Source organism: Xenopus tropicalis, chromosome 1, assembly GCF_000004195.4.
Source record: "Xenopus tropicalis strain Nigerian chromosome 1, UCB_Xtro_10.0, whole genome shotgun sequence".
In the NCBI taxonomy this organism is placed as follows: Eukaryota; Metazoa; Chordata; class Amphibia; order Anura; family Pipidae; genus Xenopus; species Xenopus tropicalis.
Genome location: NC_030677.2, coordinates 166,789,479 through 166,808,014, shown reverse-complemented (window position 1 = coordinate 166,808,014; position 18,536 = coordinate 166,789,479). Strand labels below are relative to the sequence as shown.

General features: G+C 39.0%; 1 protein-coding gene across 1 annotated transcript in view; it reads right to left on the bottom strand.

Moving 5' to 3' along the window:
• Positions 1-4,705: 4,705 nt before the first annotated feature.
• hint1 (histidine triad nucleotide binding protein 1) overlaps positions 4,706-18,536 on the bottom strand; it is a 17,680-nt gene continuing 3,849 nt past the window's right edge. Inside the window, exon 3 of the mRNA NM_001016165.2 lies at positions 4,706-5,025. Coding sequence (NP_001016165.1) covers positions 4,861-5,025 — 165 coding nt within the window. The 3' untranslated portion in view covers positions 4,706-4,860. The remainder of the gene's footprint in view (positions 5,026-18,536) is intronic.

Below are 18,536 nucleotides of genomic sequence, written 5' to 3'. Positions count from 1 at the left end.
AATTGAAAGTCTAGCACAGCCTTTGGGGGGCTCCTTTTGCCTAGAAGATGTTTCAGAGCTCACTCTTTTAATATCACCAGAAATCCTGTCTCTCTACATGAAGGATCTGTCAGTTATTTTGCTAGATTTTGTCTGTGCTGAGTGCAGTTATTTGAGTTAGCTGTAATACATCTGCTAGGAAAGGGAGCCCCCCCAAAAATATATTCAATCTGTCAATCAAAATCTGACACCTAACTCCTGCATGAAGACAGAATGAAAAGAAACAGATGCTGGGAGGGGGAGAGGGAAGAGAAACTTGGTTATTTCCGAAACTGTCCAGAATTGTTTATATTTAGAAAGTTTCTCATTTCAGTATGATGAAGCCTATTTGATATTGCCATTTTTGAAATAGTTTCCCTTTAAGAACATAGGTGCCAAGCTGCATAAATGCCAACCAATCACATCTTTGCTTCCAATTCCTATGTTGCAGTAAGCACTTATATTTGCACCTTTCCCTAAAAGGCACTAAATGATGTGGAGGTTGAATATTCGCTTTCTCTTTTGCTGGATTTATTTCCATATATGATGCAGATCATTATTTTCAGCATATTGCTGAAGGTTGTCATTCAGCAGCAGCAGCTTGAGAATTCTGTGGTTGTAAAATCTCCCCACACATTGGGAAGGAAAGGTTTTTACCTTGGTGTTCGGATGTGATTTGACCCAAAACATATGGATGACTTAATTAATCCTGACTATAGATGGCATTAAATTTATAGAGTACCATGCTCCCTGCTATAGACAGGCAGGCATAAGTACAGATTTAAGGGCTTAGATTGAGTGTGCTACTGTGCAGTATGCTAGTTAATGATCTGTTGCTAGAAAGTAAGCCAGACAGATATTGTGGCTGAATACATCCTTGTTGTGTACTTTATACTGACTGTGTGATCACTGAACGATGAAGTACAAGGTCTAAAAATACAGTTGTGACAAGATACATAAAATATGACACCCACAGATGGATACGGGCTGTTTCTCCTTACAGTTAGGAGCTGCTGGGTCCATAAAATGCTCAGTATCTATACATATTGAGCTGGAAAGAGTGAGTTACAAGCCGTCAGACTGAAGGAAACCATTATTTTTTAAAAGGAACCAGATACAAACAAGATTAAAAACAAGTAGAACACATGAACAAATGAACCTTTCTATAAAGTTGCATTCCATGTGGCACTCAAACATGTCTCCATTGTCACTGTTCCTTGGCAGTATGTCACACACACCAAGGCATACACCCACATACTACTACACAGCAGGGACGAGGGTGGGCATTCAGTATAGAATAGCATGTGATCCCTTGCTGGTCACTCCTAGTTTGGCTGTGTTTTCCTGCATTTCTTAACTTATTCCTTTCATCCCATCAGCACATTTCTTTAACCTTTTCAGCCATGACCACTACTCACATCACAACTGGTACAATATTTTGTATTGCTGAAATGTTCTAAGCAAAAACAATATTAAACAACATTTCCCTTTATTACAATTCCTTTATGTAATAAAAAAAACTAGGCATCAATAAGACTTTAGACAAAAGTATCCTTTTTTTTTTTAATTAACTCTTCATATAATAAGGAGGGTAAAAGCATTACACAAATGGCATTCTGTTGACAGCCCAATGAATCACTGCTGCTCTTACAAACACAAAATGTATGCATCAGGAAACCATCTTTCTTGCAGCAACAAAATAGATAAATCATCCAGACTATAATGCAACAGAAACTGGCCACCAAAGCCTATCTTGTATCATATTAGCAAAGCTATATGAAGCCTTCTCACAACAGACAGTCATTTAAAGCGCTATACTCTAAAATGTAATCTTTATATTTAACATTGACATGTGTCTATGATTTTTAACACTACTTTAGAACAATACTGTTCCGCATGACTTACTCTTCAAAACTCTCTAGTCTAATTCTTTAAAGTTAGTCACCCCCAGTGATTGTATTCACTTACCCTCGGTCGGTGCTTCTGTTAGTAGAAAACTGCACCATCTCCGAATCTTCCTGCAAGCACCATGGAGTGATCCTCTTCCTGCTTCTTCTTTCTTCTCACCGGATGCACGTGTAGTAAAGTGAAACAAACCCCCCCAGGATTTTGGAGAAATAAGAGGCAGAAGAACAGGATTGCTCCATGGTGCCCACTATAAAGAACCCTGTGCCAGGGCAAACAAGAAGCCAGTAAGTGACTACATTGTATTCCTCTCAGAGCAGAGTGCTTTTCAGCCACAGATCTAATATAACATTCTAATAATTTTCCTTTTTTTAGCAGGATTTGGCCACATTCAAGCACCATCTAAACAAATTCAAACCCTTAATATCAAGTCATTGGCTCACACAAATAAGGAAAATACAAATCTTTTTTCACGCAGTGTTTACAGGTTTTTTCCCCTTCCTTTTACTAATTTTCATATGCAAATTAAGGTTTGGTTCACATGGAATACTTAGTGAAATATAGGATACTCATGAATCCTAAAAAAGTCTAACCAGTGCATCCCTAGTTTAATGCTAAATACGCACACTACAATTAAGGGACTTTAATAGTCTGCCATTTACACACCTTCCCAAAAAGTGATTTCACAAAATACAACACACACTGGCATGCAATATGGTGCAGCCCTGCCTGAGTATAGAATTGCTTTTACCACTGACAGTGCTAGAAGCAATGAGTCTGCTTGGGGTTTGTTTTACAAACATGTACAAATTTCTTATCCGGAAAACCAATATACAGAAAGCTCCAACATCCAGGAAGGCCATCTCCCATAGAGTCCATTTTTTTTTTATTTCCTTTTTCTCTAGTATTGCTAGTGATTGCTCCTTTATCTGTATTATTAAAAAAAAACATCTTCCCTTGAACTTTTTCAAATTCTTACATGGCTACTTAATGTCATTCAAATTGGCACACAAATAAAGCATCATTTTGGCATTGTAGATGATATGGAGAAATCAGATGACATTACTAATGTCATTGGATAATAATCTGATCTAATGATCTGAAGTAATGTATCCAACTGCTATTTAACAGCAAATCATTGCTTTTGTTTTCTGCACCCGTTTGGTATTTGATGGCCTGCTAGTTATATTTACATGTAGGAATCTTTCATACTGTTTGCATTTGCAGAAGTTTATTTCCTATAACACAACAGGAAAACAACCCTGAATCTGTGCTATTCTTGCATGCTCAGAGCACATTTAAAAAAAAAATTAAACAAAACTGCCCCTGGAAAATGTGTTTAGATAATATCTAATATTTAGTATACCTTTGCTTTCTGCACCACTGTTATGATTTAAGTCTCAATCAGCAAAGGGTGAATTAGAATGGGGTCCTAACAGACACTTAGGAACAGATTTATCAAAATATAAGCTTAAAATTTGAAAACTCACCCATGTTCTATTCATCCCTTAAAGAGATACTGACACCAGAAATTAAACCTTTTTTTACATCTATCATAACATTGTCTTTGCATGACCTTCATTTTTGCCATAAAAGTATTTGCCCAATGATTTTATATTACCTATCTGATCCCCCATGTTCCCCTATATGGGGGCTGCCATATTTGTCCAGCAGGAGGCCATTAGCATTAGAAGCTATAACTGACAGGCTGAGAAGGGACAGTCAGGTTGGCAAAACAGTCAGGTTTAGGAACTTCAAGTAACAATTATTTACAAAAGCAAATCTCTCAACGAAAATCAATTAACATGACCTATAGGCAACTTTTTATGTACATTCATATTTTGAGTAGTTTTTTGGTGTCAGTATCACTTTAAGAAGCATATTTTTCAATGGGTGAACTCTTCGCCCACTGATAATTGCACTTCTAAAAATCCCATAGGAATGAATAGAATGCCAATTAGTTTTTATGTATTAAGCTCTAAACTCCTAAAGCCTAAAGGGCAGATTTATCAAAGTGTGCGATTAGACCTAACCACAATAAGACTTATAAAATTTTAGGCAAGAAGTACAGCACTGCTGTAGTAACCCCTCCTTTGGACTGCTTGGAACCAATGGGATTAAAGGGGGAGATGTCCTCCAATTTCTCATATAATTTAATCACATGATTTTAGTCACTTAAACAAGGAAATCACCATTTTTTTCTGCACGCTATGTGAATTTTTTAAATCTTTTTTTCACAGGAATCCTTCATTAAAAATCCCGGATTAGGCTGAATCCCAAAATAAAAAATTAGGCGCATCCCTACAAAAAAGGCAAAATAAACTCAACTGCTAATATTTTCTTGTTATAAATCTCAAAGAGAAAAGAACTAAGGAGGGGTAGGGTCCCTAGGGCATGTGTGCACTGCCGGCTAGGCCCCATTTCAAAACCAACAAGTAGACAGTTGTTATATATGGTTACCAGAGAGGGAAGAATTCTAGAAGCAGCTTTGTACTCAGGCACTGCTGCTAAAGGCAGGCAATAGAAACGGATTCATTTGTAAAACTATTAAGCTAATGAACTCACTAGCGGCAGGTGCTGGCAGAATTAGTAGATTTTAGATTATGTGGCATTGCAGGAGGCAGATAAATAGGATCTGATTGTTTCATACACATTTTAACAGGTACTCCAGTTCAGTACAAAGCAGAAAATGCAAAATGCTTTAGAAAAAATGGCCTTTGAAGGGGTGAATAGCAACATGAAAATGAAGATAAATCACAAAACACTCAACAATCAAATTTCATTTCAAGGAAAATGCTTTATTACTCTTTATTTTGTGGCTCATCCAGTCTTGGCAGAAACCAAGGAATTAATGTGGAGCTTTACGTTCAAAGAATCCATTTCATAGGACGGGACAAATTAAAGCTACTGTGTTGGCCTGCAGTGTCTGGCAAGCTACTAGCCTGGAGGCCAGCCCATCTGGCGTCCACCAAAAACATGAAGGTGAAGGTGGTACACAGACTGGCCACCATCTGGCCCCTCATTCACCGCCAGCCGGTACCCATTTGTCAAACCCAAATCAGCTGCACACTTGCTGCCAACGATCATCAGATGTCCAAGTAGCTGTGGAGTGTAAATGGGAAATTACATGAAGTTTATCATATTGACATTACAACACACAGAAACAAAGAAATAAATATCATGATTTCCTAATAATGCTAGGAAAAGAAAGAAATTCATGTTTGGCTGCAGAAAATGTTGATCCAGGGACTGCTCTTTTTTGCTTTTGGAGAATGGTCAGTGTAGCGCACTTCTGTTGCTGCCTGTCACCTCTGCTACACCCACATTACCAACAGCACCGCTGTATCCACATTGCCAACAGCACCCTGCACCCACATTCCCAACAGCACCGCTGCACCCACATTCCCAACAGCACCGCTGCACCCACATTCCCAACAGCACCGCTGCACCCACATTCCCAACAGCACCGCTGCACCCACATTCCCAACAGCACTGCTGCACCCACATTCCCAACAGCACCACTGCACCCACATTCCCAACAGCACCGCTGCTCACAATATTTAAGACAAGTGGGACCTTTATAAAAGTTCTTAGCCTTCAGTACAGTGATTTTAAATGTTTATGGAACTCCTATGTGCCATCTAAATTACAGCAGAGAGTACATTATTCTCTATGTTTCAAAGTTTGGCAAGGTTTTTCTTCTGCTCTTTAGCAGCCGGGAAAGCAATTCTCTGAACCCCTTTCAGCTCAACAACTACATTTTACTTAATTCATCTTTTAGCACCTTAGGGAAGATTGATTTCAGAAATTGCTGAACTACTGCAAAATATGTTTTTGTTATTAAGACTGCTTTTTCATACAACTGAAGCTTCTTATCTAGCTTTACAGACCTTTATAAATCTTCTATTGCTTCTACTTTAACACAAAGGGGCAGATTTGAGAGTCCAGTTAGATCCTAAACCATTATGTGACTGGTGACTTCCCTCTATGTTTACTGTAAGTAACCAGCGAAGAAATCGAAAACAGCTAATTGCAATTGCTGGGACTTGCAGCCTGAAACAACACTTCAAGGCTAGCCACATACAAAGTGCGCCATATAGTGTATGGATTTACACAGAGGTATATTAATAAAAACATTACCAGGTAGCATTAGAATTCTACAAATGTTTTTGAAAGTTGAAAACCTGCAAATGTAAAACAAATGCATTTAAGCTTTCTACTAGATTTTGCCTCAAACTTTAGTTCCCTCATTTCTATATTAAAGGAGAAGGAAAGGCTAAGTCACTTGGGGGTGCCAAATGTTAGGCACCCCCAAGTGACTTAAATCACTTACCTTGTACCCCGGGCTGGTGCCCCTGTTAGGAGAAAACTGCACCAGCCCGGGGTACCTGTAGACACCGCTTCCTCCTTCCTACTCGCGCTGCTGTGAATTTCCCGGGGCCGGCGCATGCGCAGTAGAGTGAAAAGCCAACTTCTCTGTTAAAGCTCGGCTTTTCACTCTACTGCGCATACGCGCGCAGCGAGAACGGAAGGAGGAAGCGCCGGCAGCTACCCCGGGCTGGTGCTGTTCTCTACTTACAGGGGCACCAGCCCGGGGTAAAAAGTAGGTAATTGAAGTCACTTGGGGGTGCCTAACATTTTGGCACCCCCAAGTGACTTTCCCTTTCCTTCTCCTTTAATGAAGGGAAATTGTTTTAGGTCAGAAAAATCAGGTAATGCAGAAGACAGAATATTTATGTGTGTGTATAATAGGAGTTAATTTTTGCCTTTTAACAGACACATAGAGCAGCCAATCATGGTCTTCATCAGAAGATGAGCAAGTTAACGAATGTTCTGAAATAAGGGGCCTATAGGTCTGTTCCCATGGGAGTGAACTTGAATACTGAACACAGATTAATTTGGCTGTCCTGTTTTCCTGTTTTATCTGTGTTCAGTGTTTAGAACTTTATGGACAGCCTAATTATCTGCATCCACCATTCCAGTGTGCTTCCTAGCCTGAAATCAATTAACACTTGTTTTGCCACGCACTAAAATGCACAAAAATCCACTGCACATCAAACACACTACCATAGACTCCATTTTAATTAAATAATTCAGATTTTTAAAATTGATTTCCTTTTTCTCTGTAAAAATAAAACAGTGCTTTGTATTTGATCCCAACTAAGATATAATTAATCTTTACTGGATGTAAAATAATCCTATTGGGTTTAATGTTTTTTTTATTTCTTAGTAGACTTAAGGTATGGAGATCCAAATTACGGAAAGACCCCTTATCCGGAATACCGTTGGTCCCAAGCATTCTGTATAACAGGTCCCATATCTGTATATATATATGATTTGAAGAATTGTGAGCAAATGTAAATGTACAAATAGAAAGGTTTATTACTCAACGTTTCGGTCTCACACAGAAACCTTCATCTGGAGTGAAAAAAATAAATAAAATATATATATATATATATATATATATATATATATAAATATACATAAACATGTCGAACACAGAGCACTTATGGGACTTAAATTACGTGCAAAAATTTTATGGTGTTTCGGTCCTACACAGAGGGACCTCTGTTCCCCAAACCAAACAAACTGAAATAGTCAGTAGTGGCTGAATGCCGCAGTAGTGGCTGAGTGCCGCACACACAGGGACTTTAAAAAAGAACAAAACAATCTTTATTAATCCAACGCTTCGAACACTAAGGGGCCGATTCATTAAAACGCAAGTTCGAAAAAAAAAATTGTATTGGATACGATAATTTCTGAAGATCGCAAATATCACGAAAATGCTTACGTAAACAGCGGCAGAACCTTTCCAAATTTTTCGCACAAGCGTACGAAAAAGTTGCGCGGGTGAACAAAAAAAGCGCAAACAAATCAGCAAAAATACGCTCGGAGCATTCATGTCTTAAAAAATCTCTCCCCTAATGTGTTTTTCTTCAGGGACAAACCATATATCTATGCTGCAGCTGTATAGCGCAATATTGGATATTATCTCTAACTCCCCTCCCCAGCACACAGTACAAAAGCATTGTGGAGAGAATATGCTGAGCATTTGAACTTCTTGTTGTCTTTAATGCAGGTGTAGGATCCCTTATCTGGAAACCATTTATCCAGAAAGCTCCAAATTATGGGATGTCCATCTCCCATAGACTCCATTTTAAGCAAATAATTCCAATTTTTTAAAAATAAATAATAAAACAGTACCTTGTACTTGATCCCAACAAAGATATAATTACCCCTTATTGGGGGCAGAACAGCCCTATTGGGTTTACTTCATGGTTAAATGATTCCCTTTTCTCTGTAATAATAAAACAGTACCTGTACTTGATCCCAACTAAGATATAATTAATCCCTATTAGAGGCAAAAGATCCTATTGGGTTTAATTAATGTTTAAATGATTTTTTTTGTGATCCAAATTACAGAAAGTTCGCTTATCTGGAAAACCCCAGGTCCCGAGCATTCTGGATAACAGGTCCCATAGCTGTACATCAAAGGATTTTATCCCTAGCCAATATAGAATAAATCAAAAAGTATAATTATGGGATTTTAAACCTTGGCTACCTTATAAACCACTTTGGGGCACTTTACCCAGTCTGGCTCAGGAGGAGGAGAAAATATACAGCAAAGCATAAAATTCAGTTGAAGCTGATCCCTAATATCAGTGTTTTGTTTAATTTATTGTAGGTTTTTGGGGGGGGGGGGGGACAAGATTTTTTAATGCCGTTTTTAAATAGTTTGTATGCCTGTATCAGTGCAAGGAGCAAATTGTTTGCGTGCAATAATATTTTCTGTGTGTCACAATTTGTTGTGTATGCTGGTGTCATGACGGGTGTTTGCATGTACAAATGCACAGTGCAGAGGACAATTTTAACCACTTTCTCTCCAAAAGTTACCCCTTGAAACAAAAGCTGTAAATATTAGAAATATGTATTAAAAGTGTAGAGGGCCATTTGCCTATGACGCTTCCACCTACTATTATTCCCACCATAATGCGCAATTTTCTTTTCATCTTTCCGCTCCACCTCACCTCCATTCAGGTGTGTAAATATAGGTGCCCTCGGGCACTCCCTTAACTCTTTTACTGCCAACGACGTATGGCATACGTCGTGGCAGCAAAAAGGGCTTAAATGCCAACAACATGTCCCATACGTCGTTGGCATTTAAGCTTCTAACAATGACAGCCCCCCTGGGCAATGTGCCAGGGGGGCTGTCATGAGGGTCCTGCAATCAATCGCGTCGCAGGACCCTCCAGGAAGCAGCAGACACGATCACATCACGTGTGCTGCTTCCTTCTTCCCCCCTGCCGGCCGGCCCACTAAGGAGGATGCGATCGGGTCTTCAGGACAGGTAAGGACTTTTTTTTTTTTGCATTTACACACTTACACAAACACTTGCATACATTTATACACACTTACATACATTTATACACACTTACAGCACACATTTTAGCAGTTTTTGGTTTTTTTTTCATTTTCACACTTTTATACACTTATTTACACTCATATAACACACTTACACACTACAACACAACTTTTACACATGTACACACATGTTTACACAAACACTTTGGTTGTTTTTTTTGTTTTGTTTTTTTGTTTTTTTTCATTTTACCACTTTGTTTTTAGTTTCTTTTCCCTAAAAACTGTTTATTTTGACAGCGTGACTATTGGATCAGATATTCTGACCAATAATTACATTGTCATGTGAGTTATTTTGTTGTTTCACTGATTTGCACATTTTTTGTGGTTTTATCGCATTTTATCCCTGTATAAGTGTTCCTAATCTGTTTTCAGCGTAGCTTTGCCAGGTGTAACTTTGGTGTACAAAAATAACTTTGCCTATTTTGAATTCATCAGAATGTGTACTTTCCAAAAATATATGGTTTCCTGGGGGTCTCTGTATAGTTAGGGGGGGGGGTTACTGCACTACACTGTCAGGGGGCTCTGTGTGCAAAAGCTGAGTTGGCAGGCGAGAAATTCTTATGCGCTATTTTCATTTTGGGTTCAGTACATACCGCAGACTTTGGTATATCTATGCATATTGGGCATCAAACTGTTCAGTAGGCCTCTGGTGTTCCTATTTGGGGTGACTTGCCTTTATACGCAAGAAATTGTGTGAGATAAATGCAGAAAACTGCAACATTTTTAGGCGATTTTCTGAAATGTCATAAAAACCAATAACTTTAGGAAAGCTTTGCAGATTGGTACTTTGGTGTAGAAAGGACTCTTTACTCTTGTTGGATTTGTCAGAATGTGTCTCGCTGGCAGGCGAGAAATCCTTATGCACTATTTTCATTTTGGGTTCAGTACATACCACAGACTTTGGTATATCTATGCATATTGGGCATCAAACTGTTCAGTAGACCATAGGTGTTCCTATTTGGGGTGATTTGCCTTTATCTGATCTTTATCAAGAAATTGTGAGAGATAAATGCGGCAAATTGCAACATTTTTATGCGATTTTCTAAATGTCATATAAATCTGCAAATTTAGGAAAGCTTTACCGCTTGGTACTTTGAAGCAAGAAGAAATGTTTACCCATTATAGATTCGGGGGGATGTGTACTTTCCTAAAATATATGGCTTTCTAGGGTGTTTTATTTGGTTACTTTATGACCTGTAGGAGATAAGATACTATAGACTGGAAGCTTTGAAGCAATTTTTAAAAAAATCACAAATTTTGATAAAAACCAATAACTTTAGGAAAGCATTGCGACTTGATAGTTTGGAGTAAACAGACAGTTGTGCCTATTCTGTATTCCCCAGAATCTGTTCTTTCCAAAAATGTACAATTTTCTGGGATAAACCTTCTGTTAGTGGAAATTTTGTCATTGAAATCTAAAGTATGCAGCTTTCTGGAGCAGTGCTTTGGAAATTTGGTAATGTACTGCTGGGAGTTTTTGACCTATACAAGTGAGAAATCTCCATAAAACTATATATATTTGGTATTGGCACGTTCAGGAGACATGGGACTTTCCAAATCAGTTAGATTTTTTTTGCAGTTTTAGACATTTAGAAGCCTATATCTTGTTACAGAATTGGAATTACACAAATATTCTACCATATTTTGAAAGCTTAGGTTGTTCTGAAAAAAAAACCAATATATTGTTTTCCTGGGTAAACTAAAAGTCCCCCCGAGGAAAGGCCCCTAAAGTGAAACAGTGCAAAATGTTCAAAAACTGTCTGGCAATACAAGTTCCGCTTTGACCAAAGCAGCTGGCAGTGAAAGGGTTAACGCCACCACACTAGACACAGGCACCAGCATTTGTAAATCAGCCCTTGTATGCTTAGTACTTCCACCTCCAACATGTTTTACATATCATCCTCTTCCTAATTTTCTGTTTGTTTTTCCAGTACAGGTATATTAGAACTCAAATATAAAAATACCATGCTTATTTATACAGTTACCAAGTTAGATTCAAAGTGGCTCATGTTAGAACTGTATGGGGGTAATTTATCAAACACCATTAACTCTTTAAAAATGTGTAACAGGCTAATGCTGTTATGCAATAAATGGCACTACAGTTGTCCAGATGCAATCGCCCATAGCAACCAATTAACAGATACTATTAATTGGCCGCTTGTACTAACATGGCACTCAGGTCATGCAATCAAAATCACCTGGTGCTCACTGGAAAAGGATAGTCAATCTCATACATCCAAACTCACAAAAGCTCCAGGGCACTGTTAAGCAGGGGAGGCAAAAGGGGCAGTATTAGGGGTCTACTGTATTGTGGTTCAGAAGTGGGAAGGGAGGCCACTTTCTTTCTTTTTTTTAAAGGAGAACTAAAGCCTAACTAAAGAATTAGGGCAGAAATGTTATACATTATGTTTTGGGCTTCTGTAGAAGCTCAAGGCAACCACAGCCTCAACCGAAGATTTAAACGGTTACCGACAAGTCAGAAAAAACAAGCAAAGATTTGTTTAATGGCTTACACACTATAATAAATATGTCCATGAGAGTGGAAGGGGTGGACTTAAACCCATATGTAATAAAAGGCACTAAGTTTGCCCAGAAGCAGTAGCTAACAGCAACCAATAAGAGTTTATTTTTAAACAGGTGACCAGTTAACACTACCTGCTGATTGGCTGTAATGGGTTACTGCTCCTGGGCAAATTTAGTGCCTTTGGTTCAGACTAAGGCACCCCCCTCCGTGTATTAGAACATTCCAACAAGTGATTGAGACACTCATGTAAATGACTATGCTTAATACCTTTATTTTGCAAATATATCTCACATGTTTTTAGTTACAGTGTTCTGATCATAAAACTGACAAGCCACCATACCACATCAAGGTAAACCCATATATGTTGGTCCTGACGATTTACCTTGGTCCCATTTTTTATGCATGGCTGCGTTTCTTGAGAAAAGTTCTCTTGACCAAAGCACTGGTCTCACAGTCTGATTCTCATTAACGGCACGGGTGTGGTGGTGCAAGTAGCAAGTTTATCCTTTTGCTTGTGCAGTGACTTGTGAAATCACCTCCTTCCATCCCTCTCATTGCTGGCATTATGACGGGTTAAAACACCAGCACTGGCGATTTTCACTCTGTTCCTTAAGGAGGATATCGACAAGTGTGTTTTTTTCTGCTGCACACAAAAAGTCTTTAACACACTTTGAATTGGCCCCTCCATCCCTACCCATGCCAATAGACAGCGTTGGTTTTCTTAACTTCACTGTCGTTTTTACTCCTTTCTGATTTTTAGTCTCTGGCACACAGTCCTTCAGCCAGGGGAATGGTGCTTCCGTATCCATACTTTATAAACACCGAAAACAGGTTTGTGGTCTGATTGCTTCATACGAGCACAAGAACCATATTTCAGAACAAGGATGTCGTCCTCATGGCGGCTCTTGTACATCACTCGGTCTGTATAGGAAGGTGTCCTCTGTTTCCCACTGGTGTCATAAACATCCGAGCCGATGTCAAATTTATATGTGGGAAAGAAATGGATGTCCGCTTCCTTAAATCCTCTGAATAGAGTCCCTTTATTCACCTCTTCTGACAGCTGGTCATACTGTAGGAGGGAACTCACATCATTCTGAGGAATGTTCTCTAGTATAGAATTCATTTCCGTTCGACTCTTGCTCAAGCGGAAATTGAAGTCCCCGAACCAGAACACCTCATCAAACCGACTTGTCACATCATCGGGATGAGAGCAATTCGGGTTTGTGAGAGGAACTTTTTTAGGGAGCTGCAGGTCTTTGATAATTTTCTCATAATTCTGGATCCTTTTCTTCACTTTGGAATCTCCTGCCGCAAAGTGGGAGCTGATGAAAAGGAATGATGTTCCGAAAAATGTAAATGAAACAGCCAAAGCCCCTTTGGTCTTAATCATTGGGAAGAACCTCGTGGTCACTTTTGCAGATTCAGCCTCTGAGCAGAACCGCACGAGATCTCGTCTCATAAACAGTGACATGTACAGGACTCCGTGAGCTGCTGAGTGGAGCAGGACATAACCATGTCCAAGTGTCCGCTGCAGTCGGTTCTCAAACTGCCGCCTGTTTGGGCAGCCTTCTTGTGTTCCAATGACATAAAGGTCTTGAGCAGCTTCAGCGCCGGATGGAAATAGGAAATCATCCAGTCTGTCAGGAAGATCCTTTTGTCCATTCATATTCCACGTGGCGATAAATATTCTCAGACTTCTCTGTGCAAGACGTTGTTTTAATTCGTCTTCTCTCAATAAGCCTTCTTCAACCACAGGTTTCTCTTCTAGAGGAACTCTATGGCTGGGCTCACTTACTTCAACCAGAGGTCTCTCTTCTAGATGAACTCTATGGCTGGGCTCGCTTACTCCAACCAGAGGTCTCTCTTCTAGATGAACTCTATGGCTGGGCTCGCTTACTCCAACCAGAGGTCTCTCATCTAGATGAACTCTATGGCTGGTCTGGCTAGAACAACATGCAGGGTTCTTAAAAGTGGTAGGTGCCTGTGGGGTATAACTTAAATACCAGTAAATGGCTACCACCGATGTAAATACAAGCAGGAGACAGATGGAAAATAGGTAATGCTGAGGATAAAAATCTGGTTTGAATACAATCATTGCAAATAGAAGAGCCAAACCCATCCTCCTGCTGTTGGGATGTTTCCAGTAATGGCTAACAGTCCAGTCAAAGGTAACTGCCAATGAAAGTATCACAAGGATCATGAGGATTACTGAAGTCAGTATCTCATCAGTATCTCTCATGTGTCCAACATCTCCTAGTCCTAATTCTTCATGTCTTTCAATTTCGTTATACAAAAATGTTGAAGGATCATAGGAAAGAAAAAATTGTTGTAATAGGATTATAAAAGAAAAAAGAATTTGGAAATTCATGTTGCTGAGCTGTAGGTCAGCAGGTGTTGTCCGAAGCGAGTCAACACTTCGAACTGAGCTGTGCTGCCAGTCTCAGGGGTTAAGTTGCTTTTCACTTGTGATGTCACAATGCTCACATTATGACATCACAACACTGTTACCGCATACTAATGAGCAGGTGGTTATATAGTGATGATGTCATAATGGTGTTGCCATGGCGATCACACAATAGAAGCTGCTGATCACAATGCTCACATTATGACATGACAACATGTTACCGCATACTAATGAGCAAGTGGTTATATAGTGATGATGTCATAATAGTGTTGCCATGGTGATCACACAATAGAAGCTGCTGCATTTGCATGAATGATGGAGGGAATTTCTGCTTAAAATAAAATGTTGAACTATAGTTGAAGTAATAATAAAAACTTTTTTATGACAATGTTCCTTTATTATTAGTTATAGTCAGTTTTTTGTTACCAGAATACATGAAATTATGTCTAACTTAATTTTTCTAATTCAGTCTGTATAGTTTGGTGATTTGTCTCACAGAAATGTGATTACAATTTTAACTTAAATAATGCCATAATGTATATGAAAATTTTAAATTGTGTTTGTTTTTGTAATTCAAGAAATTCGGCACTGTGGCCATCTAAAATTTTTTAAAAAGTAAGTTTGTTTTGGGCAAATTTCATTTGATGCAATGGCGTTTTGCCTGACACAGTTGTGCCTGATTTATCAGAATAAATGCAACTGCCCATGCACTTTGTAAGTGTAAGTGATATCTGCATCTGATTCTTTAGACACAAGTGCGCTGCGCCTATTGATGCAGGGCTCAATGTGAACCCTTGAGTTACCACTTGGTCTGGAGGGAATGGTTGCTCCAGGGTTCCCCTGCATCAATAAGCAGAGCTCCATTTGGAATAAGAGGCAGGAAGGACCGAGTGTTGAGTGCAACTATATGGAATTGCAAAGAGCGCATTTTGATGCGAGTATCTTTAACCCACAACTGACTGTGAGGAAGATTGCAAACGTACAACTGCACTTGTGGTCAAGAACAACCTCTCCATTATGATATACAGATATAGAACCCGTTATCCAGAATGCTCGGGACCAAGGGTATCCTTTATAAGGGGTCTTAAGACCTTAAGTCTACAAAAGAATCAATAAAACATTAATTAAACCCTATGGGATTGTTTTGCCTCCAATAACGATTAATTATAACTTAGTTGGGATCAATTACAGGTACTGTTTTATTATTACAGAGAAAAGGGAATCATTTAACCATGAAATAAACCCAATAGGGCTGTTCTGCCCCCAATAAGGGGTAATTATATCTTAGTTGGGATCAAGTACAAGGTACTGTTTTATTACTACAGAGAAAAAGGTCAGTTTTAAAATTCTGATCCCATACCTGTACCTTGTTAAAGGAGACATATTGGATAAAGGAAAACCCCTAACCCTGTAGGCAATTATGAATAATATAAGGTGCTGGTTTCCCTTTGGGCTAAACATTAATCCTATCTGTAACAATGGCCCCTTTATTGGAGCTCCCTATAGATCCTATCACTTCTCTGTCTGAGTTTGAAATGAGGGGTGGGCGTGTCCCAACGGTCCCTGCCAGAAGCACAGTAGGAGGGGGAGAGCCAATCACAACCCTGCAGTCACACAAGCACAGACAGGCTTCAGTTCCCTATCAGGTCAGTCTAGCTGCTGATTGGTTCCTATCCTACAGTGCAGTGTACGGAGGGCCGCCGGCTCCCCAGCTCGTCCAGAGAATTCAGCCAGCAGGAAGTGGAACAGATGGGCGGGGCTAGTGGGGTTTTGGGCGAATTTCTCAATAAATCAGCCCGAAACACAACTTTTTTAGCACAATCCTTCTATATCTAGAGGAGTATAATTCCCTGGTACATTATAAGTTTTTATAGGATATGTCTCCTTTAATGTTAAATGTTTGGCTGCATTTTATCTTCAGACTCACAGATTCCAAAGAGAGCTTATCTCTCACACACCTTTTAGTTTTTTGTGTTATTTACAGAGATCAGCCTAAATATTCTCCTCAGTCCACAAAAGCAACAGGACTTCTGCTGGTCTTAAATTGCTGGTGCAGTTCTCTGGTAATGAGTAGAGAAGTCTGTGGCACATCCACAAAGTATGAGCACTCCCCCTTGTACAGTATGCATAAGTGCAATTATACGCAGAATGAATGCTATAAGGTTTAGGATTGAGTATCCTTGACCACAGAAAGTAATATATGCATTTCAGTAAAAACTTATGAATGTAAAGCCCTATTTTCTTTCCATTCTGCAGAAATACATTGTAATAAAAAATGAATTCAACCACCATCTGCTTAGTGAAGAGGTGCTCCTGAGTATACAGTTTCGTATATTTAAAGACTGTGGAATTGATTCCCTTGCCTTGCTGATTCTCTTACCCTGTCAACAAATGGAGAGAATCTTTTTCCATTTATATGAATACTGTGCGCACACCTTCACTGGGCATTAATACTATAAACATGTTTAAAGTGAGCACAGCTTACACTTTTGCTATTAGCAATAACTAGAATTCTCTGCTTTCCAGGTGCCTATAAGACACAACACCAGGGTAGATTTGGGGTAAAATAAAAAGAAACAGAAAAAGGCACATAGTCAGTAGAAAAGGATGGTACATAATGAAACATGAAACAATGAAACCTCTTATTGCATATAATCATGACTTGTTAGTGGCCACGCTGTGCTTATCATGAAATGCTGGGGGCCAAACTGTGCCTGTTAAATAATGTTAGAGGTTATGCTGTACCTGTCATGAAATGTTGGGGGCCATACTGTGCCTGTCACTAATACTGGGAGAACAAACAATGTGCGGATCCTGTTATTTCCTGCCATCCTGCCCAGCCATGCTTTGTACAAGGAGCTGTCTATATGGCCATTTGTTTGGCTGGGGATCATGACAAAGTTTGTCATGGTTTATCTGGCTAATGGGTTCCAAATTAAAAGCACCAGTGCGAATAGACTGACAACTCTTCACCAAATAATGGGGCTTCCTCTACTGTCCCCACCCATAGTCCCCTGTTAAGCAGCAATGTTAACTTGCATATAGTGAAGCTAAAATTGCCATCACCATCTCCATCATTGCCAACGGGCACTACATTTGCTATTATATAAATATATATATATATATATATATATATATACATACATACATACAGGTATGGGATCCCTTATCCGGAAACCCGATATCCAGAAAGCTCCGAATAATGGAAAGCCTGTCTACACAAAACAAAAACCTGCACCTGCCATTTAACTTGTTAATAGTATGAGCCTAAATAACAGTAACTACAAAACATATCAAATGTTGCAAATGAGAAATTCTATTGTTTTCTAAAAAAAACATGCTGAATTTGGCTCGAGCAACATGTTTAAAAAAAGAATAGGATGTCAACTTAACCTCTGAAGACTGTGGCACTGTGTTTACATGTAATTGTGTATAAGAGAGAGAAATGGATAATCACAATGATTATGGAGTCTGATGTGCTTTAGATACACATTGGAATCATTAATCCTCAAAGCAAATGGAACAAATGGCTCAAGTGAGGAAAAGGAACTGACAAATCTGAAGGCATATGTTTGCTTTGTAAGTTGAGCCTATAAACTCTTATTTTGCCATGCTTGTACATATAAGGACAGAATGATACCTTGTTTTAGCTCTCAAAGAGCATGCTTTTAAACTAGCCAATAAAGTTTCTTCTCAGACAACATACCTAGGGAACCTTAAATGGGTGGCTCAATTTAGGTTAACTTTAGTTATAGAATGCCCTATATCTGACAATGTTGCAATTGTTTTTTGTTAATTATTTTTTTTTTATAGTTTTTGAAACATTTGCTTTCCTCTTTTACCTCTCTTCAGCTTTCAAATGGGGGTCACTGACCCCAGCAGCCAAAAACTATTGCCCTGTAAGGCTCTAATTTTATTGCTATTATAACTTTTTTATTATTTACCTTTCTATGCAGGCCCTCTCTTATTCATCTACCAACCTCTTGTTTAAACCACTACTTGGTTGCATGGGTAAATGAGACAATAGCAATCAGATACCTGCAGAAATACCGAACTTTAGGCCAAAAAGACTTAAGGCCAATTGCAAAACATCTATGTCTACACGATCCTAAAAGTTCATTTAAAGGTAAACTACTCCTTTAAGAACACCCCTTTTTCTGCAACACAACCCAAACACTCATCATGATATCTGCCTGCTTATTGATGTGCCATGACCAAGAGACTGCTTCTGCCAAGAAATATTTTATTTGTAGAACCACAGGA